The sequence below is a fragment of the Nicotiana sylvestris genome, chromosome 7 (genome assembly GCF_000393655.2).
Source record: "Nicotiana sylvestris chromosome 7, ASM39365v2, whole genome shotgun sequence".
Classification (NCBI taxonomy): domain Eukaryota; kingdom Viridiplantae; phylum Streptophyta; class Magnoliopsida; order Solanales; family Solanaceae; genus Nicotiana; species Nicotiana sylvestris.
In genome coordinates this window covers 147,804,270-147,823,098 of record NC_091063.1, presented here as the reverse complement: position 1 = coordinate 147,823,098, position 18,829 = coordinate 147,804,270, and the positions used below count along the sequence as shown (strand labels likewise).

Sequence of the window (18,829 nt, the reverse complement as noted above, 5' to 3'; positions counted from 1 at the left end):
ATCACATTCTGATCCTCCGATCTTCCTCAGAAATAGTTGTCCCGTTTGTAGGAAACCTAGACACAAAACTACTTCAAGTTGACGATTTTCAGACCTATGTTATAAAACAAAATAGTGTACTTTTTACGTATGTCGGCCGTCTTGTTTTCGAGACATTGATATTCATAAACATACTCCTACTCCCCACTTGTTAAGTAGTATACGAGGTTAAATCTTGCCAGCTTCTATCATGTCTAAATAACTCCCCAATAAAAAGTCCATAGAATCACCAATAATTTTCACTCACATAATTCCTTCATTTTGCTCTTCAATGGAGAAAACCACATTTCTTATCATCACATTTTTCGTTATGATAATAAATACAGTACTCTCCTACAAAGGTACAATGCCCGGACTTATTTGTGGAAATTGTGGCAAAACTCCAGTGCCTTACCCGTTAAGCACGGGGCCTAATTGTGGCGATCAATCGTACAAAGTCCGGTGCAGTGCAGGAACATTATGGTTCGATACTAAAGGAAATTCATCGTACATTATTACATCCATTAGTCCACAAATCCAAAGAATGGTTGTTAAAACACCAACCCTATATCCCAACACATGTTTATCGTCGGATTTTTATTCTGAGGGAATCCAACTTGATCCAAATCTTCCTTTTAACATCACGGGGAGTAACACAATCTTGTTGCTAAATTGCACGGACAACATGTTGCATTTGCAAGCACCGATAAATTGTTCTTCGACGTGTATTTGTCACCCTTATGTGAATAAAATTCAAGAATGGGCTGCATGTAGACGTCAAAGTTTGTGTTGTATTTTTAGGACAGGAGGGTCACAAAATGAGTATATGATTAGGTTAAATTCTAATGGGTGCATGGCTTATCAAAGTTTTGTGGGGTTGGATACTTCTTTGCCAGTTGAAAAATGGCCACAGCCTGGGCTGGAATTAATGTGGCAAATTCCAGATCCACCTGCTTGTAAAAATGAAGTGGATTGTAATATCTTGCCATTTTCCAAGTGTTTAGGGGATCCTAAAAATCCTGGAAAGAAGAGGTGTGTTTGCAAGTCTGGCCGCTATTGGGATGCACAGGGATATTGTCAAAGTAAGTAGTTCATACTTGGCATTTTCATTTTAAGTGATCTATTTTTGACTGGATACGAAATTCAAAAGAGAGATAATTTGAATGTGTTGTCTTAAATATGTCTTTGCATTTATGTGATTACAGAAGCATGTCATTAAGTGTAAAAAAAGGGTAGCTGGTACACTAAGTTCCCGCTATGCGTAGGGTTCGGGTAAGGGTCGAACAACAAGGGTCTATCATATGCAGTCTTACCCTGCATTTCTGCAAGAGGCTATTCTCACGGCTCGAACTCGTGACCTCCTGGTTACAAGTCATTAAAAAAAAGAAATTAAAGTGCACATTATTTCCAAATTTAAAATATGTTATTTTCTGAACTATTTAAAAAGAAAATAGCGTTGTATAAGATAAACTAGCGAGTATCGATCTCTCTATTATTTTCTAGCAGCTTAATTCTTATAGAATGATGAACAACATTGTGTGGGGCTTTCCATATTTCTTATAGTAGTTTTTCTTTCTTTTTTAAGACAAGAAAAATATAGAGAAAGTACTATACTAAAAGCAAAAACTTAGGCCCCCGAAAAAAAAAAAATCTTTGTGCATTTCTTTCAGCTCTTCCCTTCTTCTCCCTCCTTTTATATTGCTAATGATATCACAAAGGTTCAACTACATGAAATAAATAAAAAAATTCATTTGCAAATTGCTTGCCAACTTATAAAGGTTGAATAATTTGTTCATACCAACGCTCACCACAAGTCCTCGTGCACGAGATCAGAGAGAAAAAGAAATGGAGTATATGGAAAAATAAACTTGGGGATCCTATGGGCATAGAACATGGTAATTTTTTAGTTTTACTCTAACATTGCTGATCTCAATGTGTATTCCCAAATCCTAATTTATCTAGACACACCAATATATATTTAAAATTTTAAAAAGAGGTTAAATACCTTCTATTATAGGTTCAACGTAAAAAGTGTATTTATTTTTTAATCTATAATTATCAAAAACCAAGTTGGAGGATCAATTCAAGACTTCAGTTGTTCTTTTTTTTTTTTGTTTTTTTGATCCATTTATACAACCCATAACTTTGCTACCTAGGGAAGTACATAACGTAGATTGAAATTTGCAATTGAAACCATTGAAACAAAACAAACTTCTAAACTGGACCACATAGTTTTACCAAAGAACAAGATGATAGTAGTATAAAATTCGTCGACTGGACCATCGGCTATTGTTTGCAGTAGATAATGTTATAAGTTAGAGCAATTTATATAAAATACCCATTGAGCTTAAAATAATTACCCTTTTTACTTATTGAAAACCATTTACAATATGTACATATCCAATTAAAACTAATTACCTAACCTACATATCCACCCATCCCAACCTTTTTTTTTTTTACCCGTTTGACTTAGCTTAGCTTGATTTGGCTTGGCATGATTTGGTTTCGCTTGAATTGGCTTGACTTGAATTGGCAATTTAGTAGTTTAGTTTGACTTCATTTGGGTGGGTTAAAAAAAAAAATTCCAATTCTGAAAAAGCATTTAATAAAGGTAACTTAGTAAACTATACCTTGTATTTATTATTTTTCTTATAATTAATGGACGATGGAAAGAAATAAACTGATAGTTAAAATGGAACCGAGGATGAATTAAACTAATGTTTAATTAGCTTCATACATTTAAGAGTTTATATTGCATTAGCTAACTGCACTGTTTCTTACAATTTGTGCAGAGTGTCGACATGGCACTGCCTGTAAAATTCGAAGGAACAAAACGCCCCTTATTGCAGGTTTGTTTCTTTTACTCCAACCCACTTACCCAATTATTTAGCTAATTCAGTTACACAATTTTGTCGTGGTATACATTATTCTATACATTGTCAATATAAAATATTTTTACACCATAAAAATAATTACATTCAATTGTACCTAAAAAAAAATTAGTAAATAGTAACATGAAAAATAAAACAGGTTTCTTGTCACAACATATAACATACACTAACGGGTAAATATTCATTAAAGTATTGTTAGTGCATACGAGTTTAATCATTCCTACCTAATATGTTAACTCAACTATTTGGTTTCAATTTCAGTTGCTGTTGTCTCAGTGCTTCTTATGCTCTTAGGTGGATTTCTAGTCCACAGACGTTACCTCATAAAAAGAAGAACAATAAGGTTACTAGTTAAGGAAAGAGAGGAAATATTAAGTGCAAATACAAGTGGAAAATCAGCTAAAGTTTTCTCAGGCAAAGAAATCAAAAAATCAACCAACTATTTCGACAAGGAAAATCTTCTTGGCTCTGGTGGATTTGGTGAAGTTTTTAAAGGAACTTTAGATGATGGAACAATAGTTGCAGTTAAACGTGCAAAACCTGGAAATGCAAAAGGCACATTACAAGTCCTTAACGAGGTTCGAATTCTATGTCAAGTTAACCATCGTAGTCTTGTACGATTACTAGGTTGTTGTGTCGAGCTCGAGTTGCCTCTTTTAATTTACGAGTACATACCCAACGGGACACTTTTCGAGCACCTTCACGGGTTCCGGCTTCGTGAGTGGGCCCCACTTAGTTGGTTAAGGCGTCTCGTGATTGGTCACCAGACTGCCGATGGACTCGCGTATCTTCACTCGTCAGCCGTGCCACCAATTTATCATCGCGATGTCAAGTCAAGTAACATATTATTGGATAATAAGCTTGATGCTAAGGTTTCTGATTTTGGACTTTCAAGATTAGTCGAGTTAAGTGAAAGTGACAATACTCATATTAACACGACCGCTCAAGGCACATTGGGATATCTTGATCCGGAATATTATTTGAACCTTCAATTGACAGATAGGAGCGATGTTTATAGCTTTGGAGTCGTGTTGCTTGAACTTTTGACGTCTAAAAAGGCGATCGATTTTAACAGGGATGAGGAAGATGTGAATTTGGTTGTGTACATGAAAAGGATAATGGATCAAGAGAAATTAATGGATGTGATTGATCCTTTTATTAAAGAAGGAGCAAGTAAAGTTGAAATGGAGACAATTAAAGCTGTAGGGAATTTAGCTGCAGCTTGTTTAGATGATCGGAGGCAAAATAGGCCATCAATGAAAGAAGTAGCAGAAGAGCTTGAGTATGTTATTGGTATTGTTACTGGTCAGGCTTCTAAAAGTTAGATGGATGTAATGTTGTTATAATTAAGAGAGCATTGTCTCATCTTTGATTTTGTTCCAAAATGACTTAGTAAATTAGATGCCTTAATTTTATTTTATTTTTTGTTACATTTTGGCGTTATTAGCACGACACTCTAACCCGCTGAGCTAATAGGCTGTTATGCTCAAATGACTCAAAAACATTTTAATATTATAAAGAAGGCCACTCATTACTCACTATGCCCAAAACAAATTTCTTTGGAAATAAAAAAGAAAAGCTTTATCTGAAAGTCCATACATTAGAGTTTTGGTGATCGCGATCTATTTGGTTATCATCCCGAATTAGGACTTAGGTGGCAGAAAACAAAAAAAGCAGAATTACTTGTTTATTTGGGTTTACTTTAATTTAAAATTATTTCTTATTTCATAATAATTAGTCCAAAAGCTAAATCTCTATGAAAAAAGGACGATAACTTTCCTATGTACCAACAAGATGATGAAGAAGAAGAAGAAGGCGAACAAAGTAATGAGAAATTAACAACACCAAATTCTTAACTAACTTTTCTTTTTTCAAATAATTATAGTAAGATTGACAGTGGCAGACGCACGGCGTCATTAAAAAATAATACTGTGTATATGTATAAATTACAATTAAAGTTGCGTAAATTTTCTATAAATATTTTATTTGAATCCACTTTACATTTACTATTTTACGATTAAAGTTATGTACTTCTAAAGTTAAACCCTTGCACAAAATCTTAGATCCGCCACTGAAGATTGATACACAGCAATGAGACGGTGAATTGTTTTCATTGAAACATGGATAAACTGTGAGTTAACTACTACATCAAAATATTGATAATTTGAAGGTTCTACCGGTTATTTTACAACACATATCCACTTTAGACTAGTGTTATCCATTTAAACATGAAGCATGGATTTTATGGGAAAGCCTATTAAAATTTCAATAAGTATTAGGTCTAAACTCATAATTTTAACAATACAATAAGTTTAATGCTAAAACTCTTAAAATTTAAATTCTAAATTCACCTCTACCGACATAAACCCAAATTTTAAAAACCAAGAGACCATAAGAGGAAGAGAAGTTGAATAAACCAATGACGAGGAACGCTTATGTTATTCAGTCTATTAATTGTTTTGATAATTTTTGCTAATTTTAGCGGCAACATTCTTTTCTTTATTTTTTTCCTTGGAGGACTGGTGGTGAAGGAAACTATTATTTTTCTGCAGAAAATTAGCTTCACTCTTCACTATATAACCAACAATCAACAAAAAGAGAAAAGAAAAGCAAATCATAGTGCTCCTATTCAAAAAATATCTACTTAATTATTGATTTTCATTTTCATATATTCTATTAAAGAGTAATGTTCCATTTATGTTTCTTGAAACAACGCAAAATAACCATAAATAGATTTTTATAGATTGTGTAATCAAAATATATAATTTTTTCCTAAAATTTTCACTTTTCAACTCTTCAGAGGAAACCAATGCCACCTAAATTTATTTGAAAAATATTTATTCACGCTTAATATTTTCACCAAATTGCACTAGTTCATCTTAATTTAGTAATTGAGACATCAATATATATTAATTAGTCATTCTTAAGTGACAAAGTGTATATAATAACACATGTTTAATGTGTTAATTGGTTTAATATATATATTGGGTATGATAGTCTTTTATCAAATTTCATGCCCTAGGTCGCGTTTCAAACAAAAGCTACAAACTGAAACCCCCATCCCCACCCCACCCCCAAAACCACAAAAGAAAAACCCAAAACGAAAAAGGGCCAAAATATACCCATGTACCATTAGAAAAGGTTTGCATATATCACTCGTTATACTTTGGGTTCAAATACACCTTTGTCGTAACACTATTGATTCAAATATACCCTTCTTTCATTAAGTATATCTAAGGTGGACATTCAATCCTTGTGGCGTTGACATTTGATAAGGTAAAGCCATCATGAACAATATTGAATTTTTAGTTAGTCAACTCAGACCAAATCGAAGTATCTGAATCGTATAAGACTGTATGTTGCCTATCTGCAAATGCTCCGAGTACCTAGGTCTACAAAAAAAATAGTTTATTAGTCACCCCTAATATCGCGCACACTAGTAGAACATAAAGGATTATTTAGTTTCTTAAGGAAGAAAACTTCACCTGAAATACAAGAAACTTCGCAATGTATTGAATCCAATGCGACGATGAATGGAGAAACACACATATATAAAAGACTAAACTTTGAAATATAATATTGCTTATGGTGACGGTAATGGTAGCAATGATGATGGAGGGCAAGGAAATTTTAGTGGTGAAAAAAAAATAGAAGGGAAGGGCAAAATGGATTAGGGGCACTGAAGTGGCATGTCACATGGCATCCACCTCATCAAATGTCAGTGTCAATTGAATGTCTACCTAGGACAAACTTAAAAAGAGGGGTATATTTGAACCAATCATATAACCACAAGTGTATACTTGAACATAACGTATAACAGGGGGTAGATTTAAATCTTTTTTCACAATACAAGGGTATAAAAGGGATAATAAAATAATATGTAAACAAATACTTAAAAGAAATACATATGCTAATCAAGTACAAGCCCGAAAGATGCTGTGATTCCGCAATAAAAGCACAAAAATAGTAAAAAGAAAAAAAGAAGTCATCTCTGTCACCTTCTTCGATCAACCGGTTGTCTCCTCCGTCGCCATCCCGAGTGTAAGTAACTGTTTCATCTATCTGGGGTTTATGCTTTCTTTAGTGGGTTTCTCTCTTTTCTAATTTTTCCTTTTAGTTTTTCTCATTGCCCAGATGATTAATAGTTGCTTTAAGCTTTTGTTTATGACCGAATACTTCCTTTAATTTGAGCTTAAGCAACTATTTCAGCCTTATTGTTTTGCTAATTGCTTTCATTCTTTGCTTCCTACTAGCTATAACATTCTCAGCTTCTATTGTTGTTATTTCATATTCCTAAAAGATGCATCTGCTGAAACTTTGGGTTGTTCATGCAGCTAGAGACCAAAATCTTGTACCTCAAAATTAAACAGTTAATCTCTTGGAAACATGACATAACAAATTACCTTTGGTGCCGATCAATCAACTATGCCTCAGTCCCATTTTAGTAGGGGTCGGCTTTATGAATCTTCACTACTCATTCAATATTTGAATGGCTTATCTTAGTTAAAATATTTTACAACCCCCTCCTTTATCTAGCTCCGTGGCCAATCGCCACCCTAATTCTAGAAAAAATGGTTAATAGTCACATGATTGAGCATCTAACCAAAGGCGGATCCAGAATATAAGCTCTATGGGTTCAGCCTTTAAGGTTTTTAGCGTTGAACCCAATGTATTTTTAATTATGTTCATATCTCTTATTTGTTGCAATTTTAGTGGTTTTTTTTATAAATTTATGCTCCGCGTCGAAAATCTGGGTTTGGATGAACCCGGTATCAATACACTACATCTGCCTCTGCGTCTAACTTAGGTTGTAAAGGGAGGCTTGCCATCAATGGGAAGCGAAATAGAGGAGAAACAAAGAGGCACTAGAGCTATGTGCTAGGGATAAAGTGACAAAAACTGCATAGTGATGGACAACGTTTGGAGCTTTATCTATGTGTAGTAGATATCTTACTGCACATGGAGAGCAGGTCTACCAGCTTAGCTTTAGTCTTCTCGTGTGAAACAACAATCTAATCAGATATATGAAAACGATCATCAATGCACAATCATACTCTAGGTGTATTAGTGACATTAGTTATATAGGACTAGTCACATGTTGCAAACCTTTCTTAGTTTGCCCAACCTATGTTAGAAATACACTTCATTTTTATCAGATGTATCGATGAGAATACACTTATTTTTTTATGAGTATCCATGACAACGTATATGACATGGTCAATGAAGTGGGATTGGAGGCCAAAGTTTGAACCGCAGTAGAGGCAAAAATTACTTGGTACTTATGCTGGTAGGAGCATTGGGAGGTAGCAGGTACTCGGTGGAATAGTCGGGTGCATCATAGCTGGCGCGAACACTACTGTATCTAGATAGATAAAAATTGAGTATAGCTGGATCGGGTACATACCCATTCCAAATTTCATACAGGAGATATGACATAGTGACCAAAATTCTGCGGTTCATTTTCATTTATCTGACTTTTTGATTGCTAGGATGTTTCGTTGCTACTTTCAGAAGCTTCAGTTTACCTCTTAATTTATTTGGTAGGAATATATTCTTTTGCTTTACTTATCTTCTGTCTTACACTTTGTCAAGTTCCATCAACACTTTCCAGAGAGCTGTCATCGAACGTTTACCCATGTTCTTGTGCTAGATCAAGGAATGTTGCTGTCAGTTTTGAATCTTTTCATTGCTTTTAATTGAATTGAATGTCCTCATAATGTGGATAATTTTTTTCATCAGACATCTCCTTAGTCCTTTTAGTACTACTCATCATGATACAACTGGTTTTTTCTGGATATTTGGTTTTTTGTGATGCAGGCAACCTTTTGTTTTTTCTGATGCAGGCAGCCTTTTGGTTTTCATTATGAAGGCACTCATCCTCGTAGGGGGTTTTGGAACAAGGCTGAGGCCGCTGACCCTCAACGTGCCAAAGCCCCTAGTTGACTTTGCTAACAAGCCCATGATACTACATCAGGTTTCGTGTTATCACCACACTCCCTTTTGTTTATGATGGATCATAATAAGTTCCTGATTCCTCTATTATTTTGTTGTTCTTTCGTACTTTTGATCTTTAGCCTCATCCACCATCCTTTGGACTAAAACACACCTTGTTTTTCTATTAAACTCGAATGTTATCTTACCATTGGTATTAGTAGTATGTTGAATCAAAACCGTTCAGTTAGTTTCTCGCTTCTTCTATTCTCCTGATGGCATACATTGTTTGATAGCTAGTTGAGTATGTATTTTGCCATGATATACAAATATAACGGACATACCTCTCCTGCCTTGGGACTGAGGCGTAGTTGTAGTTGTTGTTGTTGGTACTAAAGCACCACATAAGTTTCTAATGGAAGCTTTATTATGCCTGAGTTGTTGTAAATCTAATTTTAACCAGATTGAAGCACTAAAAGCTATTGGAGTGACTGAAGTAGTTTTGGCAATTAGCTACCAGCCGAAGGTAAAGCTAAACCCCATAGTTACCAGAAAATTTAGTTCTTATAAAACTATTCAATGTTACAAGGAAAATGTCTTATCCTTTTCATTTTAGATAATGCAAAACTTCTTGAAAGAGTTCGAGAAAAAGGATATCAAGATCACTTGCTCGGAAGAGACAGAGCCTTTGGGCACAGCAGGACCACTGGCTTTAGCTCGTGATATATTGAGAGATGACTCTGATGAGCCCTTTTTCGTCCTCAATAGTGATGTTATATGTGACTACCCGTTGAAAGAAATGATTGAGTTTCACAAATCCCATGGTGGGGAAGCTTCCATTATGGTTACGAAGGTTAGAAACTCCTTGTATCTTTTACTTTTCTGTATGCATTAAAAGGAAATAATTTTGTAATGCATTTTCTCTGTTAGGTTGATGAACCATCAAAATATGGTGTGGTCGTCATGGAAGAAGGGACTGGGAGAGTCGAAACGTTTGTAGAAAAACCAAAAATATTCGTGGGTAACAAGATCAACGCTGGAATTTACTTGTTGAACCCTTCTGTTTTGGATCGGATTGAGTTGAAGCCCACCTCAATCGAGAAGGAGGTCTTCCCCAGCATTGCAGCAGAGAAGAAGCTCCGCGCCATGGTTCTACCCGGGTTTTGGATGGACATTGGTCAGCCAAAGGATTACATTACAGGCTTGAGACTGTACCTGGATTCCTTGAGGAAGAGGTCCTCACCTGATTTGGCTGTTGGGCCACATATTCTTGGAAACGTGTTAATAGACGAGAGTGCTGTAATAGGAGATGGATGTCTTATTGGCCCAGATGTGGCGATTGGTCCCGGATGTGTTATTGAATCTGGAGTTAGGCTTTCACGTTGTACTATCATGCGTGGTGTACGGATTAAAAAGCATGCCTGCATCTCAAGTAGCATTGTTGGATGGCACTCAACTGTTGGGCGATGGGCTCGAGTAGAGAACATGACAATCTTAGGAGAAGATGTTCATGTTGGCGATGAAGTCTACAGCAATGGAGGTGTTGTTCTACCGCACAAAGAGATAAAATCCAGCATTCTGAAGCCAGAGATTGTCATGTGAACAAAAATTGATTGTATGATATGGTAACTTTCTGGAAACTAAAGTGAAGAACACTGGTCTGTTCAAGGTTTTTCCATTTGTCAATGCGATTGGCTGCATGTTAGAATGTTGTAGAGATGATTCAGTTCTATGTTATGTATCCTTTCTTTTCATGGATTGTAATATGGAAGTACATGCCATTGAGGAAAAGATAGCTGCATCATTACTACTATGGCGAGTAGTTAACAAAATGTTGCCTATTGCCCAATTTATGTTCTTGCTAGATGACACAGAATGTAGGTTACAAGTTCGAGCTGTGAAAACAACCTTTTGCAGAAATGCAGAGTAAAACTACGGACGATAGACCTTTTGTGATCCAACCCTTCTCCGGACCCCGCGCATAGCGGGAGCTTAGTGCACCGGGCTGCCCTTATTAGAAATATGTGCTTCATTCTCTGTTTAGAAAGTTAAACTGCATTGCACTCATTAAGTGGAATACCAATCGATATAAGTGGATTGTACTGTTTGTTATGATCAATTAATGAGCACAAATCAATGAGTTTATCACTTAATGCAAAGCTAACCTTAATGTTATGTGAGCAAAAGGTGAACATATAAAAGAAAGAAATGTGCTTTTGCACAATGTCCAATGGCATTAAACTTCTGGTTTTCAAATGTCCAGGTAATGTATGGCTAAACTGAAACTATCAAGACCCTAGACCTGAATGCAACTGAATTGCAGCAAGTAAAAACTACAATTCAGACGTTATAATTTACACTCGAATCAAAATGGAACTCGAACGAGTTCAATTGTTAAGTGGCAGGTTTTCCAAGCAATCAACCAGTTCAGAAGAATTTCCAGTACGACCGCTAAGGAAGATACAGTGACAAGATGGTGAAACTAGATTTACAAGAGACCGGTCCTTGAAGGTCGCGACTGGAATAATCTTGTGAGGGCAACCAATGCTTAAAATGTTAAACTGTGGCTAGGATCCAAAACATCACATGGGAAGAAATGGCTATAAGAAACCAGGTTATGAATGCCAAGACAACAGAGAGCTCGAATCTGCCACATGGAAGATGCGATGAACTACTGCAGAAGTTTAAATCCTTTGAATACAAAACAGCAATTCCTGCTGACGAGCATGCAGCTGCAAGTGATAGGGTTGCTGTCACCTGTAGTTACAGTTAAGCCAGTCAACACAAATATAGCTCACATAATGTCAAGCAAATCATATCGGAATTTACCAACAGGTCAATCAAGTAAAACTAGAATTTCTCGTGACAAGGCTTTCAGAATCGTAGCCATAACATTGTATAAGAAGCACACATCATAAGGTTTAAGCACTTTTTTAGTTTTGTGGTGTTTGGCAATGATAAAGAGTGCTTACTTTTAGGCATGAAAAGTACAAAAATAAGCCAAAAGCCAAAAGCTGGGTAATATTACCAACTTATGGCTTATGGCTTTTAAGCCTTTTTAAAAGCCAATCCAAACACCCTCTAGGTCAATCTTTGATAATTACAAGTGCAGGATAAAAATCCAAGTATGGTTCCCCTGGAGCTTTATGGGACTTGCGGTTCTCAAAATGCAACAACAACAATTGCGCCTCAGTCCCAAACAAATTGGTCGCCATAGATTGTTTTTCAGTGCCCAAAAGCACCCTAATCTGAGTTTGGACTGAAATTATCAGCTGTGACATGCAAGAGAGCAAGAAACAGCAACCTCAAGCATGTTTAACTCAACAACAACAACAACAACTACCCAGTAAAATCCCACATAGTGGGGTCTGGGGAGGGTAGTGTGTACGCAGACCTTACCTGCCCTGGTAGGACAGAGAGGCTGTTTCCAATGGACCCTCGGCTCAGAATGACGGAAATAGAGAAAAACAAGGAAAACAAGAAAAGAAAAAAAAATTCATTAGTAACTCCAGTAAAAATCATTATAGTAACAGAAGCATAAAAATCAAAAGATGAATGACATGCAATAACAGTAGCCAGAGTCTAGGGAATCTAAGATAAACAACAAGAATAGTGTGGGTTCAACATAAACTGCAAACCATCTAAGATCAACCCCAATCCAACCCCGCCTCGCCCCCGGCATGCAGAAAGGCAAGCTCTACTACCCCTATCCTACAACTCTAATGCTAGTCCTCCAGGCCTTCCTATCAAGGGTCATGTCCTCGGAAATCTGCAGACGAACCATGTCCTGCCTGATCACCTCTCCCCAATACTTCTTAAGTCTCCCTCTACCTCTTCTCGTGCCCACCACGGCCAACCACTCACACCTCCTCACCGGCGCATCGATGCTTCTCCTCTGCACGTGCCCGAACCATCTGAGCCTCACTTCCCGCATCTTGTCATCCACAGGGGCGACGCCCACCTTCCTCCGAATATCTTCATTCCTGATCTTGTCTATCCTAGTGTGCCCGCACATCCACCTCAGCATCCGCATCTCTGCTACTTTTAACCTCTAGATATGGGAGTTCTTAACCGGCCAACACTCTGCCCCATACAACATTGCCGGTCTAACCACCGCTCTATAAAACTTACCTTTGAAGCATGTTTAACTCCTATATAACTAAAAATGCGGGCACAGAAAGTTGAGCACCTTGTTATCGATGCCAAGGGAGTTAGGGAGATCAAATAATTCAGCAACTTAGTAAAAGTGGTAATGAGGATGGAAGTAAATATGTAGTTTTTAGGGACAAAAGAAATCAGGGGGATTATATACGAGGAAAGTTGCTTATATATGTCAGAGTTAGACACGTTACACACATTACATGAGAAAGGAATTCGAGAAGTACATACCCAGTCTCCAACAACAAAAAGGCTCACTAAGACTGGATTATGAAGATCCTGTTTTATCCTTAAAGCATACACATCAAGACAAGCAAGTCCAAAGCTCCACAGTACTTGAAGCCCCATTGATGCAATCAAATAGCTGCAAGATACCAAGTATTCTATAAGATGGAAAGATAAGGGATCAAGCAACATACTTGTATTAAATGGCGCATGGTGATCTCCTATAATAGGAGGTGCATGGACGAGGGAAGGTTTGACATACTGAAAAACTTGGTAAAATAACAGTGAACACCGCAAAACTTGGTAACATATTAACGTTAGGAAATACAGTTGTACTTGTAAAAACAATCAATAGGCAATGGCCAGGTAGGAGAGTGAAACTTGGACTTGAGAGGGGATAGTTGAAACTTTTTTTTTTTTTTGGGGGGGGGGGGGGGGTCGGATAAGTGGATAGTTGAAAATTTCAAAGGGCATGTTTTAAACTCTAGATTGTTATGAATCCAGACTAAAGGCCAAATCAACTGTCCTTTGAGCCAATATTCCAAAATTAAAGTTTCTTAGCTATACCCAAGTAGGAGCAAAGAATTTAAGGGTATGATTTTGAAATAGGTAGGAAAGTCCCTCCATCCAACAACACAACAATTACTACTACTACCACTATTACTACGCCTCATACCAAAATAAGTTGGGTTCGCCTATATGAATCCTCACTGACTATGTTTACCCATTTAAGTTCATCTCTGGCCAATATTTTACACAAAATACAAATAAAAATGAGAAAAATCAGAAGTTCTCTACATTTCCTACTAGCATAAGAATTTCGAAAACGGCTAAAAGACTCCTAGAAAGCACAGGACCTAAAGTAAACATATTAAGTCCCTCCATCCAACAGGCCCAAAAAGAATTCGAAAGTGCCTACAGCACGAAGTTCCATTAATTGACACAACAGCCAGACAATATGCGACATGCATCAACACATAAGAGACATGGATCTTTTCAGCAGAAACCAGGAATGAGTGCATAACAGAAATAGAAAGAATGAAGGTGCCGAAAACCCTGCTTGTCGAGCAAATAGAACTTGTTTAGATATAGTGATGGTGACTTCAGGTAATTGTAAAATCAAGAAACCAGGGACCATTTATTCGAACCATATGTGAAGGTGTTTGAATCATATGTGAAGGCCCCTATGTAGTAATGCTCATCAGATAATTTCACATCTTTACTGGCCCACTTTTGCCTTAAGTAAGGCCTCTTTCATAATGATCAAGCATTTTCTAATATAAACTTCAACAAACAGAAGATATCAAAGAATCCAACCGTACTCGTTTTCTTCTGTTTTTGAATATGTTTACAGTTCTCTTTTGAGAATAAATGGACATTCCACACAGCTCCAAAAAAATTCCTGGCTGTAATAATTTCTCTCCATAAACCAGCAGGTGAACAATCAACTAGTTTTGCCCCATTTCCCCCTTTGCCTCTCCTACTTTGTTCCATACCTATTCTATTGTCATAGATATGACTTATATGTGAACAAGGTCAAAAATTTTGACTTTCTTAATTCGAGAAATCTTTGGCTAAAGTCATAGATTGATCTGATGATGCAACACAGGCCAGCTAAACTGAGCTAAATTTACCAGCAGGCCAAAGAAAGGAGCCAAATGCAATTGCCACCAAAGGGCAGCCCGGTGCACTGGGCGGGGTTTGGGGAAGGGTCGGACCACAAGGGTTTATTGTACGCAGCCTTACCTGCATTTCTGCAAAAGGCTGTTTCCACGGTTCAAACCCCTGACCTCTTGGTCACATTTGCAGCAGTTTTACCTGTTATGCCGATTGCCGCCGGAAGAATATAAAAGGTGATTAAAAAAGAGATAGATAAGATGCAGCAATGCAACATACAAATGAGCATTAGAAGCATTGATTCATCAACAAATTTGCTGGAAAAAAAATTGAAGAAGAAATCTAAAAAAAAAAGAGAAATACATACCAAAAAGCAGTGTAATTAGAGAAACCAGAAGCAGAAACCATGAACACAATTGACCCAACTGCAAAGAAACACTGGCCAAGTCTCAAAAACAATCCACTCACACTTCCTGGACTACCCACCGGCTCTTTCATTCTCTAAAAAAGTTTGCAAATTTGACACCTTTTATGCTCCAAAAAAGGGTCCTTTTTCCCCCCAAGAAAACTAAAAGGGCCCTTTCAAGATCCTTAGATCCCTGTATTTTCCTTCATCTCAGTGACCAAATTGCTATGTACCGATCTTTGCATCTATGTTAGATTTGAAGAGAAGAGGACGAGAAACCAAATCATCCAAACAGTAAGTCCAAGTTAACCGTTGAGCTGAATAAAGCAATTTAGAAAGTACACTTGATGCTGTGTTTTGTTCCCTTTTTACTCCCTTATTTTTTATTCTAACTAGTACTAATATTAAAGAGTATTAAAATATAAATCCTCATAAGTCATACCAGTAAACAGCCAAGCCCCTCGATTCGATAACAAGAGTAGACTTTACAGCGGACTTGTGTTAGTGGCTGCTAAAAAGTACATAGATATGTATCTACTTTTCTTTTTAGGGTGTGGTGTTATAGCGGTTTTCTTACTTATTTTTTAGTATTTGGTCAGGCAGCAAAAAAATTATTTTTGAAAAATATATAATTTAGATAAATGACGAAGTGGGCAAGGGCAGGGAGAGTAGTAAGTCGAGGTCTCAGGGCCGAAGTGACAGTGGTGATATTAGGGGGTGCCGGATAAGGACGGATCTATATGGGAGGGAATGAGTTCACATAACCCATATTCCCCTCCCTAGACTATGTGTAGCACTTGTAATTTTATTTTATTTTTATTTTATTCTTAAATAGATATGTGTGAACCCATGCTCGCGATAAAGGAGTGCACCTTCGCCGCCAAGGGAAGGCCATAAGTTATTCTTTAAAAAGAAATTTTTTACTTAAATGTTTCCTGAAATGTGATAAAAGAGAACTTCAAACTTGAAAGGTTAATCTCTCAAAAAAGTTTATATTTTGTCAAGAAATGAAGTACCGTAAAAAGATAATAAAATTAATCTTAAACTCGTACTATAATCAAAATTAATAGTGCAAATCACATGAATAAATAAATTTTTAATAATTTTTAGCTTGCTATATAAAACGTAAGATATTTAAAACTGTATTGTAACTCCATCTTTTCCTGTTGAAGATTGATAGTAAGTTGTAAGTGTTTGTTGAAAAAAAGAACTTCAAACTTGAAAGGTTACTCTCTCAAAAAAGTATATATTTTATCAAGAACTAATAATGCAAATCTTAAACTCTCACCATAATAAAAAACTAATAATATAAATCACATATCTACATAAAAATAAAAGTACATACAAAGATGTACGTAATAGGATAAATCAAAAAAATAATTATTAATTTTGGCTTGCTAGATAGAACGTAAGATATTTAAAACTGTAAGTTATGAACACTATTACTGATAATTTTTAAAGTATAAAACCGTGTCGAGAACATAAATAATGCTAATAATATTAATTAGAGTTTGCTCGTTAATTTAGATCGCCGTAATTTTTTTTATTGTCAAATCATATATTTATCTAAAAGTAGTGGTACCCATGCATTTAAAATTCTGGATACGTTTCTGGTACCGGGGGATGGGTGGGGTAGTGGGTGGGGTGAGGATGGGAAAGATTGAGAAAGAATTTTGGAAAATATTTTATCTCTTTTGGTAGGGAAGTCATTTTCTCCGATTGAAGAAAAATGAGTTCATGGAAAAAATATTTTTCAAAATAGTTAAACCAATCAAACATGAAAAAATTAAAAAAAAAAAAAAAAATTATTTTTTCATACCAAACACACCCTTACGTATGTATTTACCCTCACTTAGAAACTTTACATGTCAATTAGAGTAAGACATGCTTTCTTATTAAGCTACGCTCGTTCTTGCTTATGACGATTAATTTACTTTAAACTAGTTTGATAATTAATTATCTCGCGCTATATAAAGCTATGACTTAATAAATTTGAATCTCGAAAATTATGACAATAATGCTAAATATATTGAAACATTCTTAAATTAAATATAGTTTAAAGGAGGGGGCATTTTGTTTATTTGGTTTTTTCATTTCCTTATATATATATAACTTCTATATTTATTTGCTTTTATATATTTTTACTTTCTTTAGTGCAAATGATGGCTTCACTGTTAGAATTTGCGGTAACGGGAAGCTTTGTACTCATTTTGATGGCAGCCATGGGAGACAATCCTGTGTGGGATTTGCTTTTAATGTTTGTTGTTCACTTTTAATTGTTGTTTGTGTCTTTGTTGGATCTGTCACTATAATGGAATCTTAGGAAGGTTGGATCTGGTCTTGCCACGTAGGTGTGAGTGTTGTTGACGTCGGTGGTGTTTGTTAATTATGTGCTTTGCCATTGACAAATGAAAATTTTCTAACACATGTATGGTAGCAAATTACTCAACATATTCAAGAGAATTTAGTAGGCTGTGCATGCAATTGATGGAGTGTGTGTCTTTCATAATTTCTGAATTCGAACTTGAAAAATGAGTTGAGGTGGAAAAATGTTCCTGTAAATTTTGGAATTTACTAAAAGAATACACTTTCAAACTAATATTTAATTTTTCATTTGAAATTTAATTATTGCATTTTAATGTTACAAATTACTCACGATCAAACTGAATTTCAGTACTTGCAAATTATTCCGATTCTCTAGATGATAGCAACTTTGTATTCGACTTTGATGTGCAAATTGTTCAGAAAGGAAAAAAAATAGTTTTAATTGCAATGATGAGTCTTGAGATAAGAAAATGTGGTGAATCTCTCATCTCCAACCAAAAAGAGAGGGGAGAAAAAGGCAGAATAGCTTAAATGGCACATATACTTGCCCCATTTTGTCATGCCGGTCTCTAAACTTAATAATTTGTTAATTGAACACTTACACTCTTTCAAATCGTGTATGCTTATGACATGAGGCCGCCAGTATGTGTAATACAATCTCCTACACATAGGACGTCACGTCAAAAAAATCAAACCACACAGGCTCCAGGTCATTTATTATGGCCACATAGGAAATAAAACGGGAAATGATTATTATCTCTCTCAGACCCAATTTTGTTATGTCAAGGAAGAAGCAAACCCGAAAATAAAGAAGATAAAGAACACCAAATTTTAACGTGGAAAACCCTTCAAATCGAAGGTAAAAACCACGGGATTACAAAGATCCAAAAAAACTCCACCATAATAATAAGAGGGTTATAAAAGTTCTCCAAATTGGCTACACAACAAGTGTCAAACACGGAGCAACAATATCAATAAGAGCAACAACTAATCAATTGAAGAAAGAGTATAATCCACAAAACCGAAGCTGTTGTTCGAGGCTCGAAATCAGATGCTACGGGCCTCCAAATCCGATCTCCACCATTAAAATTCAAGACCAAGATGTTACAAATACTCAGTCAAAATTTCAGCCCGATCCAACAGTTAACGAATCGGTTAACATGATGTGAAGTTGGCTGGTCGCAATAAAAATCTGCATCAAAACAATTATTTTTCTTCTCTCTTCTCTCTTGACGAAAGCTCTATCAAAAATCACTCT

At 36.0% G+C, this 18,829-nt stretch overlaps 3 protein-coding genes across 4 annotated transcripts; 2 read left to right on the top strand and 1 right to left on the bottom strand.

Annotated features, from left to right (window-relative positions):
- Nucleotides 1-385: 385 nt before the first annotated feature.
- LOC104238806 (wall-associated receptor kinase-like 20) lies at nt 386-4,234 on the top strand. The gene is made up of 3 exons (XM_070152417.1): nt 386-1,100; nt 2,811-2,868; nt 3,163-4,234. The coding sequence occupies exons 1-3, from the start codon at nt 386-388 to the stop codon at nt 4,232-4,234; spliced, it is 1,845 nt and encodes a 614-aa protein (XP_070008518.1).
- A 2,597-nt stretch (nt 4,235-6,831) lies between these two features.
- Nucleotides 6,832-10,672, top strand: LOC104238807 (mannose-1-phosphate guanylyltransferase 1-like). Of its 2 annotated transcripts, none has more exons than XM_009793278.2 (5): nt 6,832-6,950; nt 8,753-8,883; nt 9,304-9,366; nt 9,457-9,693; nt 9,771-10,672. In XM_009793278.2, exons 2-5 carry the CDS (start codon nt 8,773-8,775, stop codon nt 10,440-10,442), a joined length of 1,083 nt encoding a protein of 360 aa, XP_009791580.1. In that variant the 5' UTR covers nt 6,832-6,950; nt 8,753-8,772; the 3' UTR covers nt 10,443-10,672. The 2 variants fall into 2 exon arrangements, with proteins under 2 accessions (XP_009791580.1, XP_009791581.1); XM_009793279.2 differs by having other exon boundaries at nt 6,884-6,950; nt 8,727-8,883.
- A 362-nt stretch (nt 10,673-11,034) lies between these two features.
- LOC104238808 (CASP-like protein 5B2) lies at nt 11,035-15,739 on the bottom strand. Its single transcript, XM_009793280.2, has 3 exons — nt 15,208-15,739; nt 13,230-13,362; nt 11,035-11,597 (listed from the first exon to the last, which is right to left on the bottom strand). Exons 1-3 carry the CDS (start codon nt 15,336-15,338, stop codon nt 11,397-11,399), a joined length of 465 nt encoding a protein of 154 aa, XP_009791582.1. The 5' UTR covers nt 15,339-15,739; the 3' UTR covers nt 11,035-11,396.
- Nucleotides 15,740-18,829: the final 3,090 nt, after the last annotated feature.

Bases quoted from the DNA above. Each gene is read 5' to 3' on its own strand.
- LOC104238807 (XM_009793278.2), top strand. From the start codon at position 8,773: ATGAAGGCACTCATCCTCGTAGGGGGTTTTGGAACAAGGCTGAGGCCG. The intron at 9,367-9,456 runs GTAAAGCTAAAC...TTTTCATTTTAG, and splicing joins CAATTAGCTACCAGCCGAAG to ATAATGCAAAACTTCTTGAA. The intron at 9,694-9,770 runs GTTAGAAACTCC...TTTCTCTGTTAG, and splicing joins CTTCCATTATGGTTACGAAG to GTTGATGAACCATCAAAATA.
- LOC104238806 (XM_070152417.1), top strand. From the start codon at position 386: ATGCCCGGACTTATTTGTGGAAATTGTGGCAAAACTCCAGTGCCTTAC. The intron at 1,101-2,810 runs GTAAGTAGTTCA...CAATTTGTGCAG, and splicing joins TGCACAGGGATATTGTCAAA to AGTGTCGACATGGCACTGCC. The intron at 2,869-3,162 runs TTTGTTTCTTTT...CTATTTGGTTTC, and splicing joins AAAACGCCCCTTATTGCAGG to AATTTCAGTTGCTGTTGTCT.
- LOC104238808 (XM_009793280.2), bottom strand. From the start codon at position 15,338: ATGAAAGAGCCGGTGGGTAGTCCAGGAAGTGTGAGTGGATTGTTTTTG. The intron at 13,363-15,207 runs GTATGTATTTCT...GGTATCTTGCAG, and splicing joins TCTAATTACACTGCTTTTTG to CTATTTGATTGCATCAATGG. The intron at 11,598-13,229 runs GTATGTACTTCT...CTGTAACTACAG, and splicing joins TTTTTGTTGTTGGAGACTGG to GTGACAGCAACCCTATCACT.